Here is a 23,492-nt window from a genome sequence, read left to right on the forward strand (position 1 = left end):
TTCTATCTAACAACAGGAACATCTGGATCTAATGAGATATTACTCAGTGCTTGGCTCAGGCCCAATCTTTTTATTTTTTGGGCATTGTTAGCACTAACTACATCACTAGGAACCTTGCCAGGATCAGTGTGATTGTTCTGTCACATGCTGGTCAACAACATGCAGAGTTTTATTTGAATCTGATCCACATGCCTCGGCAAAGTGGTTCCATCTGTGACAACCTCCTGCCTGTGAGAGCACTCCTGGGGGTCGGGCTGTCCCTGTGCTGGAGGATGAGAACCACTGCTGATCCGAGTAGGGTGATTTCAGCTCAGGGTGTTTGATCCTCCACAGGCAAATCCTCAGAATTAAGGAATATCTCTTTCCCAGTGAGGTATATTCCCACAGCCATCATTTTAGTCAGGTTATGAAATATGTAGAGGGTAGATAAACCTATGGACACTGTTGCTTCACTGAAAGAAGGTTTCTGTTTTCAAGATCTCACCATCACTAGTACTTTTTGCTAAAAATCATTTGCATTTGACCTAGAACTTTTATCTAAAATAGATGGAATTTTTTCTCAGGACTTCCCACACTACGTTTGCTGTATCTTAGTATCATATTAGGTGTTATTAGACTGCCTCTGCTTTCTTTTACCAGGCTGCCACAGCAAGCAGTTGCTCTTTTCTTCTAATTTTACTCCATGGAAACCAGAAAATATTATCCCTGCAAGCTGCTTGGTTTCCCTGTCATGTTTCATAATCCCAGACCATTCTGGAAGCAAGAGAAACTGCTAACATCCATGCCATCAACTTGATGGAAATGGGTGCAGTTAAAATTTACACCCCATCACACATGATGGCTTGTTCAAGAGATGCAGAGAAGACACCATTTAGGAAACACACTAAACCTTTTCATTTCCATCTGTTCTTGCTGGCTCCAGACAAAGCTGGCTAGGAATGGGGTCAGGAGGCGGTAGCAGAAACTAAGTAATGGGGTCAGTGCAAATGAGAGTGGCACACTGAACAGACGGAGCATGGAATGGAGCTGGACAGTCACACCAATCCTTCCCAAAAACAGTAGTGACTAAAAAAACTCTGTAGTGACTAGTATGGGGAAGGAAAAAGGAGACCTTTATTGCTGGAGAACGTGAGCAACTGTAGGAAGAGTTGGGACAAACAAAAAGAATAAAAAGACAACTCCCATGGTGCTGGGGCAGAGAGGGCTTTGAGGCCATCACGGTTACCTTTGTTTATATCTAATTAATTTGAAGGTTTTCCAGCTGCACTTGCCAGCAGAGGCAAAAACATGCTGCTTGCCTACCCTGTGGTGGGAAGGAGGGGAACAAGCAGCCACCCTGTACAGAGGAAGAATGCAGGGTCTCCTGGGCCTGTGGATGGAGAGGGGCTGGATGGGGATATACCTTGGAAGTTAATGCTCTGAGATGCCTCAGTGCTCCCATCCTTTCCTACCCAAAAGCACAGAGCCTGGCTCACACTCCTGCTGCACACTGAGCCCTTCAGGCTCCTGCCAGCTTATGCAGACAGGGGTTCCTGGGGACCTCAAGGACCTCTCTGAACCTACAAAAGGTGAGTAGAACCAGTGCTCCAGCTGTGACCAAGGAAAGAAGCTTGACCTGAACCAAGGGCTCACCTTGCCCGTGGACTTGACCCCTTTCCAGATGCAGAAGTAACAGATGATCCAAGCCAGCAAGAGACACAGAGCCAGCTCCCAGCGGAGACCACCCAGGTGCTGGATGCCGTCAGAAATCTTCAGCACTCGCCTCCTGTGTTGGGAGGAAGCAAAGGAACATGCAAGGGTCACTGATGCTGGCCACTAACATTCCCAACACCACGCTGGTTCTCACCTCCTCAGTGCCTGATGGCTTTGGGGAGAAAAGCTGTCTTACTCACCAGGGCCAGGTCTGAGCTGAAAGCCCCAAAGGAATTAAGCAGTGCTCTCCTCTGAAAAATACTGCCAGCCTGGCAGGTCATGCATGGACACGCAAAGTTCACCTACATTTCTGACGTGCTCCAATCCTCAAAGTCAGGGATACACTGCACCTACCATGCAGAATGCATCAGGATCACCCAAGAAGCAATGCTGTCCAACCCCTTCTCCATAGCACACTTCTCTCTTTTGTGGCAGCCACATAATTCACCTCAGGACACGGAGCAGCACAGGGCATCACATTCTGTGATTAAGACCCAACCACGACCACCATAATCCCCACTGCACAGTCAGAAGAGGCCACCTAGAGCATCCTCTTACAGCCAGTGTGGAGATAAAATCCTGGGCTATGTAGACCTTGGTACAAATGAGGTCAGATAATAGCAGCCTTTCCATGCCATGTGTATGTAAAATCTTCCTTGTCACTTACAAAAGGAAGGACTCATCCTCCTCCATCTCCTACACCACACAGTTGGACCCGAGCGTGAAACCCCAGGGTGCAGTCCCAAAAAGCCAAGCCTGGGACAGGCAGAGAGGGACTTGCACAACACTGGAGCCCAGCAGCAATGTCCACGCTGCTGCAAAAGACAGCAATTATCCCAAAATAAAGGTGCTGCTGGGGAACCCTAGTCTAAGACACACTGCTGCCCTCCCTGCCCCACAGCCTTGCAGCAGATTGAGGGGGTGAGAGAAGGCTTGGAAAAAATCACACTGCTCTCTCAGATGCACTTCGTCACGTTGCTCTTTTCCTGCTTCTAGGGACGTGGACTCTAACCTGTGGAAATGGTGCCCATGGACTGGAACTAGCTGGGTGCTGTACTGCAGCCAGGAGAGACCTCTGGAGCATGCCATCAGCTCACTGGCAGGTCAGAGCTCCTCAAAGAAATGCTGGCCTCCTACCTCCCTGCCCAGGGAGCACAGGAACAGATGCTGCATTAGAAGCAATGGACAGTGGAAATTTCCAGTCCCATGCCCGTTATTCCCCAGTAACACAGGGACGGTCACAGCAGTGATGGAAACAACAACTTTTCCAGTGTTCAGCCTCAGGAAAAGCAGTCTAAGGCAGGCCACCATCTAATCACTTGTGAGCAGCAGGCAGAGGGAGAACACAGGCTCGGAGAGCACACAGGAGATAAAGAAAATTGAAAAACTTTGAAGTTTAAAAGCAGTGTCCCTGTGCTGAGCTGAGGAAGCCCTGGGGGTGCCGCGTGTGCACTCCATCCACCGCCAGGGGCAGCGGGGGCAGAGCCCTCCATCCATCCAAACGCACAAGAGAAATGCGTGGTGGCAGCAGAGGGGATCCCTGCACAGTCACTCAGCCAGGGCTCAGTGCTCAACTGGGCCGCCAAGGATCATCAGAGATCCTAAGCCAACAGACCTATGCCCTCATGCCAGAAATAAAGCTTCTCTGTACCTCAGGGTAACTAACACAAGGGGAGAAAACAATGAACACGAGGGACCAAATTTCAGTGTGAAGTTGTCTGACCCTAGCACTTGTTTTGATTTTGGTGAGTTTCTCTCCTCAGCACAACTTGCATATTAGTCGCCCTGTAGTGAAAACACCACTTATTTTTCTCTTTTTGAGATGAGACTAGCTCACCTACAAAAGTGTCCACCCACCATGCCAGAGCCTCCTGGGAACATGCTGGTGTCACACAGCAGCATGGATTCAAAGGAAAGAGGTCAGTGAGACCAAAAGTGAGGCCAAAAGGTCCAGAGGGACAGGAACACAGCTTCAGAGAAGGACAAAATCAGGTGGCTCTGAGGCATGCCAGCACAGCTCCAGAGCAACACCATGGGCCCAGTGATGTTAACCTTGGCTGACAGGGCTGCCCTTGAGAGCCATCACTCTGACCTGCCCAGCCTCCCGCCCTGTGTCCTCTTCTGGCAAGGGCGGGTTAATAGGATGCGCTGCTGCAGGGTTTGTCCCTTGCCCAGGGAAATCATGTCTGTGAGGGAAGGAGCGTCCAGGCCTGTCCTTTACTTACTCCCAGAACTCGATGACCGGGGACGTGGCGTTTTCGCTGGTCACGTTGAACGTGGAGTTCGCCTTCTGGAGCTCCAGGCAGTTCTCTGCAGGAAAGGCCCAGGGAGAGGAGGAGTGTAAGCAACAGTGCCCGGAGTACCAGAGGATCTGAAAAATCCCTCCCTGTCCATCCACAGTGTTGAGACTCACTGACATTGACTCCAGGACAAATTTCACACAGTCCCAAGGACGCACAAAACAAAGTCCCTTCCATGGAAAGGCTGGCAAGAAATCTAGGACACTTAAGATGACAGCAGTTAATTTTTCCTTCCAGTGGGCACAGTCCTGATCAGCACTGGGTCTGTGGCTAACACACAGAACAGGATAATTGAAAGATGCCAAAAAGGAAGGTGCCCATGGGTAGCTGGAGCCCAGAGCAGGAGTCACCAGGGAGGTCACCACTGTCCAGCACTGGTGCTCTCTAGCAAAGACCCAGATCAACCAAGCCCCTCCCACAAAAGTGCCAACAGCACTGCAGTGACCCAGCACCCCAAACCCCATGTGTCCCACCCACACAGGAGCAAGACACTCTCCTGAAGCTCGGCCCTGGACAGCAGCAGGCTTCCTTCAGCTGGGATCTGCTGGAGGACAGGGAGAGGGCTCCACACTCACCTGTGTTCCACTCGTGGTCACAGCTGCCCCAGGGGAGGTTGATGGTGAATGAACTGAAGAGATAAAACAAGGCCCAGGCCAGGACAATGATGTAGTAGAAATTCAGCAGTATGACGATGACCTGTGAGGCGTAGCCAATTCCTGCAGAAAGCGAGCCCCGAAGGCAGGTGACCCACATGCCAGGAGCAGGATTCCCTTTGGGAGCTGCTGCTCTGCAGCTGGAGTGCGCTGCCGGATGAGTGTCAGTGGGGCGGCCACCAGAGCCACCATCCCCTCCCCAGCGGCCACCGTGCCACATCAGTGGGCACCCAGTCAGGGGCCCCAGGCACCCCTTTTCCTGCTGCCCCGCCACAGCCTTCCCTGGTCAAAGGGTGGCAATGGGAGGGACCCTGGGCAGGGGATGGGCAGATTATGGCTGGAAAACCACCCAAAGGGCAGAAACATCCCATGGCACTGCACCTGCTGAGTCACATCTCTTCTAAAAAATATATTTTTTTTATATTTTTCACTTTCCCATTTCATTTTTATTTGGGAAGTTCTTGTATTAACACTGCACACCTGCTCTGGGAGGTGTTAGAGAAACATCTAAAGGTTTTGGCACGTGAGGAGGAGGCAACTGTGACTTTCAGAGAAATCATGGAAAGCGGCTTGAGGCTGGATAACTGTGATGAAACAGTGCTAGAAACAGAGGATCTGACTAACAATTCATTAAGAGAGCTGACACCTGTCCCCGGTAAGCATTTAAGCCACCTGCAAACTCACAAAGATGACAGAGTATTGACTTAAAAAAACCAGCAGCATGTTTTAAGTTCCTCATAACCACCAGAAGCACTTTCCCCATTTACCTCTTAGAGGACAACCTTGATCGGGCACAAAGCTCCTGGCCAGAGCTGTGGCCCTGAAGAAGGAAACTGGGATGCAATGTAACAATGAGAACTGTTTGGTGAAAAAGGTGACCAATTTTTCCAGCATGCTTTTGGAAAGGGAGCAGCCAGTGGTTCCCAGGCAGGTGGGCAGGGTATGTGTGGAGGTGCATAACAACCCAGGCTGTGGGGAAACACATCTCTGCTCCTCCTCCCGGGGCCCCGGGGTCTCCCCACCTCACCACACCCTCCCAGCTCCCCCCACTCACCTTCAAAGAGGGGGCAGATCCTGCGCCAGGCCGTCACCCCTCCCTGGCTGGTGTACTGCCCCAGTGCAGTCTCCAGGAAGAACACCGGGATCCCACAGGTGAAGAGGAAGATGAGGTAGGGGATGAAGAAGGCACCTGGCAGATTCAAGTGGCAGACAGAAGAATAAGCCCCATGAGGTGACTGAGGTCAGACTGTCTCCAGCCAGTCACCAGGCAGGTTCCTCCTGGGTGGGACAGCCAGGGAGGGATGGGGGCTGTGGAGGTTGGAAGATCACAGACAGGATGTCAGGAAAAAAAATTCCCCCACATTTTATCTTCTGGAGTGATGTGATTACATGAATAATTCAATATATACAAAGATTGGAGAAGGAAATTGTCAATAGCTGTATGGAAATACAGAGGAACACTGCTGTAAAGACATTACAACTTTTAATGAGGTTGGTGGCTCCTTTCACATTGATTATTGTGACTGAGTAAGCTGACAAACCCATGGATGACAATACCAAGGCTCTGAGGAGCACATGGAGACTGACACTTTTGCCCAGTCTGTGGGTTTGCTCAATCATCTGCTTGCCAAAAAGCAGCAGACATGCAAAGGAAGAGCAAGTAGTGCAGGAAACTATGTACCTCACAGCAGCAGCCAGGGCTGCCCTCCTGTTCCAGCCCTGCCATGACACAGGCAGGGAGAGAGAAAATGCTTCAAGCTTTTGATTACCCCAGGTTAATGCTGAGTACAGTAATGGCCTTTACCCTACAGAGCACAGGAGACAGCCCTGCAAGATTGTCCATGCACATCATATGCCACTGACCCGTCATGTGCCACTGGAGCTGCTCAAGCCCTGCTGAAAGGCAGGGACACAGGTCAGGAAAGAGGTAGACCCAAGCAGAGAGCAGCATCTTGGCTGTGGTGGGCTCAGATGGCGTGCAGGGTCAGGGGTGGCAACCCAGGCAGGCACTAGTGGTGGTTTCCCTGCACAGGCCTTCTCCCTGCCTGTGTGATGCAAACTGGCTTTGGGCTCAGCTCGGGGGGTGTGTATGGGAAATAACAATCCTGGTGCACGAGAACTCAAAATGCAGGAGATTTCATTAAGAAGCTTAGCCGGCATGCAGGGGCAGGGAAAGGGAAGGGGGACTTTGGGGGCTGGCCAGGATTTCCACCCTGTGCTCATCTCAGCTGGGTACAAAGCCAACAGCCCCCTCTTCTTGCAAGAAAAAAAAGGAAAAGGAAAATAGACAAGGGTGGGAGGCACCTTGGCAGCTCCCTGTGGACATACAGGAGCTGAAAGGGGTGCTGGCTTAATGGTTTGACTCCGTGATCTTAGAAGCCCTTTCTAATCTCAGTGATTCTGTGACACCTGGCAGCCCTGCGGGAACAACGCACATCTGCCCGCATGCTGACCCTCTACCGGTGAGCAGAAGCTGGTGAAGGCAGATGGCAGGGGACATGGCGTTGTCTCAACACCATCCCCTCAACTCCCACCTTGCACAAAATCATATCATCATGAAAGTCAAGCCTGTTCCCAAGAAAGATTGTTGCCATATGAAAGTTTGTATTTAACTAAACTCCGGGACAGGTCTCTGAGGCAGGTCAGGCTCTCCAGCCCAGTTTTCCTCTATTTGCAGCCTGCAGTCTGACCTGTCCCCTAACCTCCAATTATCTCGAGTTTCAGGAGGGTCCTGACACGTGGGCTGTGAAATAACACAGAATCATGGTGGAGAGAAGGAAAAATTTGCAGAGACCTGTCTCTGCAATGCCCTCATATCCCAGGTTAGGGGACACAGGGTGAAATGACTCCATAACCAGCCCCAGTGCCCTCTCCATCTCACTTTCAGCAGTGGGGGCCCTTGGGACTGGCAGATTTGGGGTGCTGGGAAGGGGGTGCAGTGCTGGCAGCCACACCACCAGACAGGCTTCCCTGGTATTTCCCAATCAGCGGGGCCAGTCTGCCCAGCGAGGGCCTGACCCTGCCACTGCAGGTGAAAGCAAGCGCAAACAAGAGCAAAAAGAACAGATTTTTGCTTCTCTTTGTTGTTTTTCTCTACTGTGTAGGGCTTTGGTATCAGGCACTGAGCATTAAATATGTAAGGGACTACTCTGCTTTTGCTATGCTGAAATATCCCTAAAGAAAGAAGACTGGCTCTTTGTGTAACTCAGATTTTGCAGATACCACTTTCTTGAAGAGGCTCATATTTAGGCAAGCAAAGCAAAAGCTGAGAGAAGTTATCACCACTGCCCCCACACAGTTCAGCAGGGAGAGGAAGAGTCATCCAGCAGGGCAGAACTACCTCAGACTCTACTCTTGTACCAGAACTACCTGTGGCACAAGAGCTGATGGTTGTAGGCTGGCCATGATCAACCTGGGGTTGGAAATTAAATAAAGGCCCTGCACCTTTGTAGAAGAATAGGAGAAGCAAGTGCCTAGACCAGCATTCCTAAAGGAGTGCAAGACAAAATCTCTGGCAACTTTTAAAATTCAACTGGAGGCGTTTCCTGCGTTTTGATACAGTACTGCCTGGGGTAGGCTGGGTTCCGTGAGGCAGGAGGGAGCCTTGTGTCCTGCACCACCTCATCACAGTGCTCTGCCCCAGGACAAATCTTACAGAAACCGCTTTCCTGGCTGCACAAGAGTCTCATGCCCCATCCTTGCTCTAGCCTCGTGGAAGGCCAGAGACGAAAAATCTGCCTGGGACTTCAAACTCCTCACAGCCTCTACTACTTCACAGGACTTTGCTTCAGGCCCATTTTTCCAGGGAAAAAAGGCTGAGAAATCCCTGTGTGTCTTGCCTCTGCTGCTCACACAGCAGCTCCCCTCTCCCCAGAGCTCTCCCTGAGCTCTCACCTGGCACCAAGGGGTGCCTGGACAGGATTCCAGGTCCTGCTCCCATCGATGGAATAGTACCCAAGGAAAGTTGCAGCAGTGGGAGCAGACACAGCTCAACAAGCAGCCAAGAAGAATTTCCCACATAAAAAGAAAATGCGGAAAATTCTTCTTTTTCAACAGGGAAAGAAACTGCCCGACCACCTGGCAAAAAGAAACAAGCACTGAACAACGCACAGCATGAAAGTAGCTAAACAGTGTTTAATCCTCTCTTATGCCACTGGGATGAAAGCAGTTTAGTGAGGCCCATGAGACTACCCCAAGCTCAAGCCAGGGGATTTCGGCCCTGAGCCCTCAGTGCTCACTCCCCGCCAGCTCCCAGCCAAGCGCCGCTTCCCCTCTCCCCTGCCCTTCCGGAGGGCCCAATTAGCAACTAATCACCAGACAGGGAGAGCAGCTCCCTCTCTCTACATCTCACTGAACCGAAGTTGAGAAAAACCTTGCGTTTTCATTTTTTAAAGTTTTGTCCTTTAAAAGGCAGCCACAAACTGCAGAAGCCCCCAGCAACCCTCCACCTGCACAGCGAGCCCACCTCTGCCGCCACGCCGCAGCACAGCGTAGCCTCGGGGATGGCGGAGCGCAGCCTGAGCAGGGCTGGAGCACAGCAGCAGCACCCTGCCTCCCTATCTGCACACCCATCCGCACCCTCACAGCCCTGCCGTGGGGATCAGAGGCAGGGGTCCCCTCTCCTGCACCTTGCAGCTCTGGCAGATGCCAAGGGAGTACCATGGGGGACAAGAGGGGTGCTGTACTTATACACCGAGGCAGTAGAAACCCCTTCAGTCTGCCCTGTCCCTGCCACCTGCCTCCAGCGCCCAGGGGACAGCCCTCCATGGGCACACACAGGAGCAGGACCTGTGTTCAAGAGCTCCTGGGAGTTCCCCTGGAACTTTCCTCCTCACAGAGGCTGCAGAGACACTGGGGCCCTGTGGCCTCCCCACCGCTCCCTGCTCTCCCACCAGGACCCACCGTCTGATCCACACAGGATGCCTGGCGCTCCTCAAGGAAGCGATGCCTGAAGTGAGACACGCTGCTCAGAACGCTGAGTGCTTTTCCTGCTCTTCCTGCCTCCCCTCTGCAGAGAGCCACCCACTTCACCAGCAGGACCAGAGCTCCACACACCTCAGCTGTAGCTCCACACAGCTTCAGCCACCAGAAACCCTGGGACATTACCATGTCCCACTTGGTTCAAAACAACCCCTGGCTGGGGCCCAGATGGCAGTACCATGTTGGCAGGTTGGCATCTTCTCTTTGGACTCACGAACTGGGCACAGCTGAGAAGCTGGGAGGGATGGTGGAGTGGTGCTGGTGGCCAGGTGCCCCTGGCTGCACTTACCTCCACCATTCTTGTAGCAGAGGTAGGGGAAGCGCCAGACATTTCCCAGGCCAATGATCTCCCCAGCCACGGACAGGACGTACTCCAGCTTGTTGTTCCATTGACCGCGCTCCAGGGTCTGGTCCTCCTCCTCTTCTTCCTCCTTCTCCTTTTCCATGCTAGGGTGTGTGGGCACCATTTCACCATTGCTGACAGCACCAGGGACACTGTAATCCATCCCACCTTCAGAAAGAGTTTCCTTCATTACATTCAGCACAAGCCATGCAGAGAGGCAGAAATTTGGACCATGGGAGGCAAGAGAGGGGCAAGGACATGCGCACACACACCTCAAACTGTTCTTCTCTTGCTCCTCATACTGATTCCTGCTGGTGCTATGAGTACAGTGCATTTTCACTGCTGAGTCCAAAACCAGTCCTTAACAGCCACTATTAATTTCATTATTTTAGATTGCCTCATCTCAAAACACTCCTGTCTCTGGAAGCCCATCCTCCAAGCCCAGTGTTCCACAGAAGACCCAGCAGCTCAGGCTGGAGCTCCCACTGTGCCAGGTATGGGGAACAGACTTAGGGCTAGAGGGGGATGACAGCAGGATCAAATACTTGACAAGGTATTTTATAAGGGTTTCTCTTCTCCTATTGCTGCCTACCAAGGTCTGGTTTTTCAGACCATGCGATGGATGCCACAAAGCACAGAGAAGTCCTAGATACAGGAAGAGAACAAACTGAAATGATAGGAAAACAAATTTAGCCTTTCGATGGTAGCAACTTTTGCTGACAATCTTCAAGGCTGCATGAAAAGGTGATTTTCAGAATGGTGCTATCCTTCTAATAGCAGAATAAAGTGTGCAGAAGTCATGGGCATCTGGGATCTTGCCTTTCTCAAGGTCTGCCCTTCCACACATCTGTCTGTTTCCTGCAGAGCTCCCCACAGTACTGCTCTCAGATCCTGTGGCACCATCTCTAAATACACGTGTGCTAAGAGAAGATCATTAGAGAGCAGGTGGGCACCCCTGCACTGTCCCTCCTTCCCCCAAATACCTCCAAGAGGACATCATGTGGAAGGATCAGGGAGGGTTGAGCCTGTTCCTCGCAGGCGGGATGCCCCGCTGGCTGCCAAGTTCCACAGCACAAAGGGTGACGATTGTGGTTCTTACCAATTCCCAGTGTCAAAGTTGGGGTTGCTGAGGACCTCGTGCCAACGAGGGCACCTTCCCCCGCACAGTGCCAGCCCCCAAGCCTGCGCCCTGCCCTGCAGAGCGCGCTGCCCCCGCCGAGCCTTACCCGGCCATTCATCCCTGCCTGCAACTCCCTCGCCAGGAGAGCAGGAAAAGGCGCTGGCAGCAAATGACACTCTCCCCTGTCCGGGGAGAACTAAAAAAGGGGCAACTCAGCACTTTCAACCTCTCCCCTCCCCCGACTCAGTCCCCCTATAAAACTTGGAGACATGAAGAGGACTACTAAGGAACACTGGCAAGCATTTGACAGCGGCCGAAGGGAAGGACTGGGAGGACCCCTCCACGCTAGAAAATTATTAAACAGGCAGAAAACGCTCCGTGACCTCTCATCCACGGCAGCCCCGGGAGGGTGAGGGGCACAGGGGGAGCAGGGCAGAAGCAGACGGGGGCAGAGGTGTTACCTTGCGGACGGCGCTGTCGGGGCGCGGGCGACGGGAGAGGCGAAGGCAGGACCGAAAGGTGCTGGCTATTTGAAATGTGGAAAGAAAAAATTCAGCTGTGGTGTAATCCTAGACTTCGCCCAACCCACATTCCTTCCCCCACCCCCCAGGGCTGGACAAAAACCTACACATGACTGATTTCATGGCCAGTGCGAAGGGGCTCGTTCCCCCGCCTGGGAGAAGCGCTCCCGCTGCCTCTGCCGGGCTCTGTCCCCGGGCCGGGCCCGCCAGGCTCCCGCTCTCCATCGCCTCTCTGCCCACGCTGCCCCTGCAGAAAGGGGACACCACCACACACAGGTACCTCCGCAGCGCTGCCTGACGGAGTCGAAGCCCCGAGACCTGCTGGGAAGAGGTAAGAGACAAAATAAGAATTCCTAGTGAATTCCCTCCCGTCGCTGCTCCTTGGTAGGGAGGTCATGGGCACAGGGCAAGGTCCTGCATCGCAGCCTGAGCCGCGATTTCCAGGACTGTGCTGTGGCCAGGAGCAGTGGCAGGCAGCAAAGCTGGAAATAAACTCGGCTAAGCGCTCTGCTGCTTCTTACTAAGGGCCCAAAGCAGCCTCATTCAGAAAGCTGGCAGGTTGCAAACTCTCTTCCCTCACACACAGGGATCTTTGCCACCGGTCTTTCCCAGGAGCCCCATCCCAGGACACCACTGCAGAAGCTGCAATGGGAACAGACAATCAAGCAGTAGATGAAAAATCACATAGCAAGGAGACAAGCTCCAGTTGTGCATGCCCAGCACTGGGCTGCAAAATGAGCTGTGCTTGCTCCAGAAAGAGGTCTTGGGATTACAGCAGGTAATGATGACATTAGCTCGGTGCTTAGAGGCCATAAAAGAGGCTAACAGAACAGGACATTATTCATGGTAGATATGTTACAGCTGTGATGGTCCAATGATGTATGTGAGGCAAGGTTTTAAAATATTTTTATTACATCTGTTTATAAATATCTGAGGCAAGAGGGGACAGAGGAAAAAAAACCACCTTTGGAATCAGTGTCCTTGTATGAAGTGTGTAAAGTGGCAGCAAAACGTGTACAGGCAGCCTGAGAAGGTGGTAGGAGAAAAACAGGAAAGAACCAGCAAGCACTGTGGTGTCACCACATTAACCTGTGGTGAGCCCACACAGCACCAGACTTCCCACGGGAGAAACATGGAAATGGAAGAGAGGCAGGCAGAGGTAAGGAACTAATTCAACCACGGAGTGATCAAATATGGAACGACTCCTCATTTCAGGAATAGATGCCTTGGTTGAAAAGAGGGTAGGTAACAACAGAGGTCTAGGAAAAAGGAAGACAGAGAAGATGAATATATTGTTCACTACATCTCACAATGTAACAACTAGTGTCATTTGATGAAAAATTAAGATTTAAAATAAATTTAAATACTTCTTCCTCCCACTGTGCATAATTGAACATGGTACCTGTGGCCATTACTGCAGAATATCATTTGGAAAGGAACCAGGCAAACCCACAGAGAGCTGCTCCTCTTCTACAGCAATTAAACAGGGTGGTCCAAATAAAACTGCTCCACTCCTTAAACCAGTGATTCTTGAAAACCAGGGAAGACGGTTTTCCCATAATTCCTCTTCCAGAAGAGGAATTCTGCAATATGGTGAGGAACGGAAAACATCCCGTTCTGTGCAAAAACCATCTGACAGTGAATAGTGCAGCTGTTAAATAGGCAGGGTAAGAATGCAGGCATTAAAAACAGCAGTAAAGACAAATCATATCTTGCCTTGTGCAACAGACTGGTGCAAGGAGAGAGGGGATTGATTAAGGAAATATTTCTAGAGACTGTCAAACTCTTGCATTTGTCAGCACTGCTGCATGAATACCCCTCGGTAAGCACAATTACTGCTGCGTACAGATAGCAATAATCTTATCAACAAGACGACAAGCTAATTGGCAGGAACTAATAGACTATGATAGGAAAGTGTGCAATCAATTACAGACTATTTGACTTCCACCCGATGAGATAAGGCTGCGCTGAACACAACAATAACTAGAAAATGAAAACAAATGTTCAGTGTAAACATAAGCAGTGAGGGGAAATACTAAATCTACAAGTGCAAAAGCAAGCTGGAAAATCCTGAGCAAAGCATGTTTAAAGTAAAGCATCACTTTACTCATATTCTGGAGTGAACTAAAAAAAAGTCCATATGGTTCTGGGAGATGTTACTTGAAAGATAGATAAAAAAAAAAAATTCTGTGGAAGATAGAAAGAGAAAAGAACCAACAAATACCACAAAGGATCAGTTAAGACTACAGAAAATAAAGGATAATTTCAATACATATTTTTGAAATGGTAGAAGGCAAAGAAACTGAGAGGGACTTTAATCAACCCATCAGAGGCAATAAAAAAAATCTAAAGGGAAAAATGCAAATAATGAAATCTCAATGTCTAAGATTTTGAGTCTGTAACTGCATCAAAGGCAAAGGGAAGAACAGGGACAGTCAAAAACAAAGCCTTACCAGTTAGGCTTGCAAGAAACAAATAAGAGAGATGGAAAAAGGTGGATTTTAAAAAGAAATATCAAAAAGGAATAAACCTAGATATGCTGTAGTAACAGGAAAACAACTTCATCCAGAGATCTACCGAGACAACACCATTTAAAAAATTCAATAGATACACACACATATTTATATGAATGAGGAGAACACCAGGGAAGAGCTTTTGTAGCAGTATGTGCCACCTGGAATTGTGCAAGCTGAACCCCCCGGGCAGCTGCAGAGCACCTTCCTGCCAAAGCCACAAGTGCTGGCAAGTGGCAGCACTGATGCTGGCACCTGTCCCACAGGCATCACTCTCATGCCAACCCCCAGGACGGCACAAGGGGGTTACTTCGTGGGGATCTCCTTGAAAAGGGTGTGAAATGAGAGGCTGCCTGTTCAGGAACCCCTCAGAGCACAGGGCTGATGATGGCACCAGCCAGAGCAGCCACACTCCTCCCAGCCCCATCCCAGGCAGTCAGGCTGTCACCCACCGTTTCCTGGAACAGTCCATGCTGGAGCAATGCCTCCAGAGCAGGTCCTGCAGCAGCCTCCAGGTCCAGGCAGGCTGCCAAGCACTGAGCAGCTGTGCCAGCTGTGCCGCTGGGGCACGGCTGGCTTAGACACTTCTCCCCAACACCCATTTTGGAAAGAGCAAGAGCTCTGGACCAGGGGTGTCACTGTCAGAGTGCTTCACACCTCAGCCAGGACAAGAGCTGGAAAATCCTAAAGGCTGGTAATTGATGTTGCATTTTGCTCTTATCTTTCTCTTTACCTTAGAACATTCGCCAAGTTTTCTGCCTTCAACTTGGTCCCAGTCTTCCACCAGCAGCTGAGGCTGTGCTCCCAGGGAAGTGCTTAACAGCCCAAAGAAAGCAGATGTGGAACAAAAGCCGCTGGAGATAATAAGGTCCTTCCACATTGTCTGGGTCAGGTGTACATAAGAACTGGCCCCAGCCCACGCCAGGAGTGCTGATGCTTCATGCTCTGGTACCAGCCACAGAACCTACTCCCAGGTCTGGTCTTGCTTCACGTTTATGTCCAGCTGAGCAGAGAACAAGCGTTGGATTTCTCTCCTCCAAAGCACCAGGTTCCCTCCAGCCACCTGGAGAGGTAGTTCCAACCTAAAAAGAGGAGGGTTTCAAAAGGCACCTGTGGGGGTCCCTCTCCCCGCCGCGCAGCCCCGGGCGAGGGGCCCTGAGGGCGGCACGGGGTTTCCCAGCCCCTGCTCAGCCCCGCTCCCATTGGCTGTTCTGTGCTCCCTGCGCGGGAAGGACCCTCGGGCCGGGGCGGCCTCAGCTCCTCGGCACCGCCCGGCCGAGCGGCTGGGGAAATAAACATCTCCCTGAAACACCTGCCACGAAGCGGCCCATATATATTTCTTTTCCACGGCCTCCTTGTTTGGCACGCGTGTTACAGTAATCCCCACTGTAACAGGCACCTACGTAGAGGAATGAGGAGGGAAAAAGAGGAGAGGGAAATGTTTACTGGGGGACAAGCACAACCTCTTGCTGCTCTGCAAGTAGCAGCTACTTTTAAATGAATTATGCTCCAAACCACCAAAGTCTTTCAGGAGAATGATCTGGGCACAACTACTGCTGCTGCTTCGCATTCCCAACACGAAAGGCCATCAGCCACATCTGGCTTTTGCTGAGCACTGAGAGCAACTGTGTCCCCAGTTCCACCTCCTCCTCTGCTCCTCTGTCCCTCAGCACAAACTGCCTTCACGTGTGCTGGGGCAGTGCAGTCTTGTGAGCCACCTCCCAGCTTCCAGGAACACAATTTGCTGTTATGTTATCTGGGAACCAAAAGCAGAGCAAATACGATGCTTTTCTTCCATCTGATAACCACCCTGCTACTGGCCTGCTCAGCCTGGAAATGTTTTTCAGCTTAAGCAACCATGGCTGTAGCGAGCAAAATTGTCACAAACATGCACAGAAAGGGGATAAGTAGAGGCTGACACTGGCTGGCACATTACAGGAACCTGGAGACTGCTCAGTGGAGAAAGAAGCCAAAGCAAGCAGCAAGGATTGACTCCTACTTGAGCCACTAAGCTCTGTCCCAGAAAGGCATGTACATTTTGAAATTACAGTGGCAGAAGCAAAAAGCCAGCGCCTGCAGTTCCTGCATGACAGAAGATTCTGCTGCAGCCTTTCAGACAGCCTCATTTAGACAGAGCCTCCCTAGTGAATAACTGCTTCCAAATAATGGCTTGAAGGATGAGAATCCTGAGGCTGGAAGAACCCTGTCCTCACTGGATGCCTGCAGAGCCGCGGAGGCCTCACTTCCGTGCCCAGGTTTGTGCTGCGAGATACGTCTGTGTGTGGACACCATGCTCTGCACACTGGAGATAAACAGGTGACATTTCTGCATGAGCCAGAGCTCAGGGACTGCTTCGAGTGGGGGCTGGCATGCTCAGAGTGCTGCAGAACCTGCTCCTGAGGGTACCACTGCCGTCCCCCTGCTCCTGTACAGGCAGGAGCCGCGGGCAGTGCTTGCACTGCGCTCCGTGTGTAGGTGACAGTGTGCGGGTTTGCCGCTCTCTATGACCATGGCAGAGCATAGGAGGAGATAAGCTGAGACCAAAGGAACAGTGCCCCTAGAACTGCTTTGGTTGCAACACAAATTCCCAGCAGCAGCAGAGATGCAGATTCCTGTCACCCCTCCCTCGGCTGTGCCCAGTGCCAGCAGTTTCCCCCAGACCAGGATGAAAACAGCAGGTGCTCCTTGGGTGTGCCCTTGGCTGTCTGGAGCAACAAAGCCAAGACTAAAGCAGGAACACACAGCATTGCATGCACAGTCACAGCTGCAGTGGGAGTGCAGCAGGCAGATCTGTATCTTACCTCTGCTCTCACTGCTCCTTAGTACCCTGTCCCATTAAGCACTCTGGCCCTTTGCACACATGAGCAAGGAAAAGTGGTTTTTCTGCTCAGAATACAAAAGCACCCTCATTTCTTTATGGGCCAAGTGCAAGCACTGCAAGGTTATGCCATTATAAGCACATATGTATAGATACCTACATAAATGTTTATAAAATAATAAAACAAAATGTAATATAAGCAGGAGCTGAGTAGCAAGCAAAGACTCCTGAGCCTGGAGACTTCAATGTTTTTAGTATCTCCTTCTCCTTTCCCCTTAACTCCATCAGGTACCACCAGTTCCTCAGGCCTCTTTCCTATTTCCACTTTACAGCAACCTGAACAAACCCTTGCAGAGTAACTGCAGGAATAGAGCCTGAACACATCTTAGGGAAACGGCAGAAGTCACTGCTCTTCCAAAATCTAGTCATGGGCCTCCTGATGTGAGAGTTGGTAGTTGCATGAACAAATTAAAACTCACCAGTTTGTTGTTGCAGCCAAGGAAACAACGGGAGGACCATATACCAAAGGAAATCATAATTCCAGGCTAGTGATGACAGCAGTGGTGCTTAAGTGGCCCCACAGTGAGAAGCATCGGAGGAACAGATTGATCAGGTACAGGGTAAATTGAGGGATAGAGAGGGAGCTGTACATTGGGACCATTGATGATCTTTCCTTATGCTCTGTACATCCTACTCCTCTGAGGTGAAGATTTAAGTCTGAAAGAGACTGTCTGCAGGAAGAATGACAGCAAAGCCATTGATAGGGCAGGGATTTGCATATCTCTGCACCCTGTCTGCCTGCAAGGGGGATGTTCTGGCAGGAAAAAGGAAAAACGTTCCTCAGAGTTTGGACAGGGCTGTATTCACTTAACTGATTCCTCCACAGAAAACCCATAATCTGGTTTTAAGCAAGCAAGATTTGGGCAGTGATCTCAGAGCATCTGTTCATACTTCTTTAAACACTCTAAAAAGTAAAGAAAAAAAAAGATACTTCTTAATTCATGACTACTGGGCTGGTAACTACTCAGAACACAAAGTTTCCATTCTGGGAGAAAATCCAATAATCAGATAGTCATTGGTTGGCAGAGTGAGAGAAGGTTTTTAGAAGTTTCTCAAGAAAGAAGTTTTCTATGCAAAAGTTGACAAAATAAAAACTCGGGCATTTAAAAGGTGGTCAAAAAGAAATAAAACATGAGTTCAGTTTTTCCAGCTTCCAAAAATCAGAATTACAGCAGATTTTAAAAAATCCTTGCACTGTCAGATGTTTTCTCTTAAAAACATCACAGGCAGCCCTCATCTGAGCACAAGGAGTGAGTGAGAGCCACCAGCTCCCAGCCACTGCTCAGCAGCAGCAGTCTGTCTCTTGCTTTGCTCCTCTGGTCTCCAGCAGCCCAAGGCAGTGCAGGAGGAAGCAGAGGGACCTGTGCTGCCAGGCTGCCTCTCTAACCTGCCCTTGGCTGCCCTGCTGAGGTCCCTGCAGACAGAGAAGAGGAGCTGCACTCCCCAGCACTCATGCACTGAACTGGCCCCGTGCGTGGTGGGGCTCTGACACATAATATGAGCAAGGCCTCGAGCCTTCACTCAGCTTCCCAGGTGGGTGGAATTCTGCCTGAAGCAAGAAATCACAAGCCTTCACACCATGGCTGATCCCCTGTCTACAAGTCATTCCTGTTCTGGTAGTCAGTTGCAACATCTGGCACCAAGTCTCTTTCTTTCAGGCTTATTCAATTTTCCTCAAAAAAAGAAAAAAAAACCCAAAGAAAAAAGAAAAAGTAATTTGTCAGTTTTGATAACTTAAGGCCATCTTATTTTTCTATTGATGAGTGCCAGAGATGAAAAAGTTAAGCTAAAGTTAAGCTTCAGATTAGATGCAGCTGATGCCTGAAGCAAGCTACCCCTTCCAGCCAGGAGGAGGAGCGGCAGTGGAGCAGGGATGGGTGCCCAGGCACGAGGCACTGAGGGCTTAGCAAAGACACACGGGCTTGGTCTGGTTGGGCTGGCTCACTACACACACTAAAGGGAGAAGGTGGCTTGAGAGCCCTTTTGAGGGAACGAAAGGGTGGCTGCTGTTGCTCATGAGCTTCACTCCTTGCCATTTCTGACTATCAAATTCCAAGCCACGTCACCCTTTTGCCACCATGAATTCAAACAGTGATGCTCAGGGGGCTGACCACATCAAGAGGTCACATAGAGAAATACATCTAAACACAAGGTATTCCCATCATGAACATTAAGTACTCCCCTGCAGCCAGACAGGCTCACAGCATCACAGCTCTTTTTGACAAGGACATTTCATTCCTGATCCCTGCAAGCTATGGCAGAGGGTCAGGCACTGCTTGCCAAGCATCTGACAAGTGCTGGGAATGTAGTTTCATGAAGTCTGTCACAGCCCAAATACAAAGCTTTCAGGGTGATCAGGGAAGGGGAAAAAAAAAACACCACCACCAACAAAACAAACAAAAACCAATCAAACCAAGGTGATGTATTCAGGCTGGGGAAATTAATTAAAAACATGGAGCCAATGGAACTTTTAATTTTGGTGTTCACCATAACTGGGATCTAGAGGAAAAAGGAGACTGGTCTTTGATATTCTAACTTACCTTGAAAGGTTCTTACCACAAGCTTTGAACTGCATACACCCTACTACTACAGAACCTGTGGATTTACACATGAGCAAACCAGAAAAGAGCTGGTTTACTGCTGCCCAAATCTAGTCCTAATGATGCCAATGGGCAGCTTGCAGTCCCCCAGCTTTTGTGGGAGCAACCAGGCAGCCCTAAGAGGGTGGGAGGCAAGACCTCCCCTGCTGGGAAGGAAAAGAAGTTTGGGAGGAGCAAAACAAAAGTCTGCAAAGGAAGTTTGTCCCAATTCCCTTTGGCCTCACTTCCCTGAGAACAGGGACTGCCCAAGGTGTAATGAAAGGCCCTGGGGACAAAAACAAAAGGCACAAGGAACAACCATGTTTCTTTGAGATCACCAGAGCTGAGAGAGAAACAGGGACATGGAACAGCTGCTGCTTATGACAAGGCGAAAGCAAGCTCCTTTTTGCAGAAATCTCAGGTATTGCTTGTCCAGCAGCACTCTCTGCACAGTCTGTAAACAGGAGTTACACAAAGGTCATGCCCATTTTCTGCTCCAAACAGAACAGTGGGAATCTGACCCATCAGCTTCCTGGAATCACATTACTCAGCAAGAAAAAAAAACATCCTTTAAGTTATGAACAGCTCTTCCATGGCTGTGTACTCTTCCATTTGTCAGCTTTGTGTACTCTCTAACACCCTCTAACACCCCTAAATCCCAGGCATCTGACTATTCCAAATTACTTGTACCAGGAGCCAGAGGAAGCCAATGCCACGGTGGATGGTAAGGCCCAGGCAGTGAGAAACCCTCACCAGTAGGATACAAACCTGGGTCATGGGCTACACCAGCGGCGCCTCCCCTGGGAGCAGCAGGTGGGAGCAGCAGCACCACACACTCACCTGGGGCTGCGCCAGCAGCAGCAGCAGCCAGGGTTGCTGCCAGTGGTTCCACTTCTCCACCGGGGTTCTCAGCAGCGATTCTCTCCCAGGAATGGTTCTAGGCAAAGCTAAAGCATCTGCCTCCTGCCTCTCTCCTGCCTAAGAGACTCGGGAAACAATGGGATGTAACGCTATCAATGCACTGACAATGTCTAGATTAACTCAATTTCCAGCTGTATGAAGTAAAAAGTTAAATCGTTAGCTGACAGGAGTAAACAATGTGCTATTCATCCCACAGCCCACTAAAACCTGAGCTGTTTCTCAAGTTTGTAGCATGGGTTTGTGTCACAGAACAGCAGCAGCAAACACCTCCCTTCTGCGGGGAGTGACAGCTGCGCCCATTGCTTGGGGTTGAGCCGAGCACAGGCCGCACCAGCCTGGGAAAGGATGCGGCCCTTCCTTCTGCTGACAAATCAGCCACCCATTAACAGCAGGTGCCAGGCTGGCCAGAGACACCAACCATCATCCCAGGACCTGTGTGCAGAGGTGGCTGCTCCCCTCGGATGTAAGCATCCACAGCAGCTCCCCCTGGCACTTGGCTTTAAATGACTTTTTTGAGGGGCTGTGGGGGATATACAGACAACCAAAAACTGACCTCTGAAAAGCCTCCAGTTAAGACACAATGCCCCACCTCGGATTAAAACTATTCACTGCAGCAGAGCTTTTGTTTTAAAGGCACTCAGAGCACAGCTTCTTACAAGCATTTCTGTTTTTCAACAGAAAAACAGAGCTACTTTCATTTCCTCTACCTACAACTTAACACTCACTTGAGCCAAGCCATCCCATTACACGAAGCTCAATGCTCTCCATGTCTTGCTGTGCAGTTTCCATCTGTCCCACGCATTTATCACCCTCCCAAAGCCAGCGTGGCTGGAATTCCGATAAGGGCTGGATTTTATTGCACCTCCCTGCTGCCTCAAGCAGAGTTCCTGTTTGGTTCAGGCAGGCTGACCAAACACATTCTTAGTGACCACAGCTGCAGAGGATGTGAAGCAGTTCCCTGCTTTTCATTTGCATCTAACTGGAGTAAGCCTCAAATCGCTTTAAGCAGACTACAGCACTCAACTTCTTAGAGCAATTTTAGCACTTATTTCAGGAATATCTAAGAAACTTTTTCCACCCCTAGGAAAACAGCTGTATGGAAGATCATTTTCTTGATAGACTGTGATGAACCCTGTGTACATCATGCCCATTCAATGAAGAGGAGAAAGATGATGGAACCAATCCTCCTCAAAGCAACATGCACGCCCATGAGGGATAAAGTGACTGGTAACAGTCACCACTATAATCTTAGCCCAGTCTGGTTGCCTTCTGTGATGAACTCTATGGACAAGGGGAGAGCAGTGGGTGCTTACCCCGATTTACAGCAAAAACACACTTAGGGAGTGGATGGACAACCTACAATGGCAGTGAAAAATGGGGTGGACTTCTGTGCTCAGGCTTCAGCAGTCACCAATCTGAAATCTTGGAGACAGCCAGCTGCAAGTGCAGTACCTTGGGTGTTTTTTCTTATCCACCTGGGTGGTGGCATAGGCACAGTAAGATGACAGCAAACAATGCTGGCAGAGGACAGGAGCAGCAGAGCCCAAAACATGGGAAAAGGGAACTCCCATTCAGTTGGATCTTTCCTGGCTGAAGTGATGTGCTGATGGAAAGTTTACGCCCATGAGTCCTGCATCGGAGAAATTATAAACCAGAAGGCCTGGGGCTAACAGTGGCCAGAATGAAAAGGAGTCAGCAGTACTTGCAGCTGTACAGGCCAGCCCTGTAGGAGGCTGCACAGTAAAAGTATGAGCAGCAGGTAAAGGAAGTTATTTCCCCCCTGTATTCAACATTTTCAAGCTGTATGTAGGGTAACATATTATATTCAGTTCTGGGCTCCTCAGTACATTGACCAACCTGCAACAAGGACCACCAAGACCATCAGAAGGCTGCAGTTCACACCATGGCTCAAGGGAAGCTGAGCTGGGCTTGTTCTGCTTGGAAATCACGGCTGCAGCACCTGCAGGCTCCAACTACCTAATGGATGATTAGAGAAAATACAGAGCCAGACTCTACAAGTGGCAGCAAGCACATTACTGCAAGTGAATTTTGCACTGAAGATGCTACAAAACCAAAGGGGAAATCAGAGAGGTCGTCGAATGCTCATCCCTGGAAATACTCAACATTTTACTGGACACAGCCCTGAAAAATTTCACCTGCTTTCAAAGTTGGCACTGCTGTGGTCAGGAGGTTGACCTGGATGACCTCCAGAAGTACCCCCAACCTAATTATTCTATGATTCTAAAAACTGAAAAATATCAGTGCAAGTTTCACAGTGCGGCTGATACAAGAGACAACTGCCTGTTACCTTATGCTGTGTGACTGTATTCCAATCCCTTCAGATAATGCCCATCATATCAACAGTATTACCTTATGAAGTAGTAGTCCAGGCTGCACAAGCATTCAGTTGCAGATGACCTGTCAAAAGCATAAATCCTAAAAGCAATGTACTGAAGGTCAGGAGTGACATTTATCTCTCTGCAAGCAAAACTGCAAAATTCGTGGCCCTGTTTTTTTGCAAGAAAAACCTGAAAACACATAGTTTGTATAAGCTATACAACTCAAGCCCTGGCCATTTTCAGCTCCTCACAACAGCTCAGGTAGTTTCTTTGATCTTTTTTGTCGGACACATGAGAAGAAGTAACACCAGCAGTGGTGAGCAGCCTTCGTAGACTACAGCATTAAGACACGTACCTTTCTAGATACACGAGCTAATACTCCTTGTGCACTGAGATGTTGTCCCCAAAGCATGAGAGTTTTCCCACAGCTGTAGCACACCTGTAAGAACATTTTTATCTTGGCTTAATTTTGGCTGGCTTCTCTGCATGCTTTTACAAAAATTCAAACCCCTAGCATCTGGAGACAATACCACAGCTGTAGCTTCAGGTTTTTCAACCACTAACTACATATCTACGGGTTTTTCCAAAAGTTAACATTTATTCATAAGTTCATACTATCAGCAATCCTTTGATAGGAATTATGCTCTTAAAAA

General features: G+C 49.9%; 1 protein-coding gene across 2 annotated transcripts in view; it reads right to left on the reverse strand.

Annotated features, from left to right (window-relative positions):
• Positions 1 to 11,753, reverse strand: part of LOC309571855 (sodium- and chloride-dependent GABA transporter 2) — a gene marked incomplete at both ends in the record, with an annotated part of 30,370 nt that extends 18,617 nt beyond the window's left edge. Inside the window, 7 exons of one of the 2 annotated variants that reach the window (XM_082279727.1) lie at positions 1,633 to 1,765; positions 3,918 to 4,002; positions 4,568 to 4,708; positions 5,700 to 5,834; positions 9,915 to 10,136; positions 11,550 to 11,614; positions 11,717 to 11,753. In XM_082279727.1, the coding sequence (XP_082135853.1) occupies positions 1,633 to 1,765; positions 3,918 to 4,002; positions 4,568 to 4,708; positions 5,700 to 5,834; positions 9,915 to 10,131 (711 nt within the window). Of the gene's footprint in view, positions 1 to 1,632; positions 1,766 to 3,917; positions 4,003 to 4,567; positions 4,709 to 5,699; positions 5,835 to 9,914; positions 10,159 to 11,549; positions 11,615 to 11,716 lie in introns of those variants that run through there. The other variant, XM_082279726.1, reaches the window with a different exon arrangement.
• Between the last annotated feature and the right edge of the window lie 11,739 nt (positions 11,754 to 23,492).

The sequence above is a fragment of the Coloeus monedula genome (assembly GCF_965178545.1).
Source record: "Coloeus monedula genome assembly, chromosome: 4".
In the NCBI taxonomy this organism is placed as follows: Eukaryota; Metazoa; Chordata; class Aves; order Passeriformes; family Corvidae; genus Coloeus; species Coloeus monedula.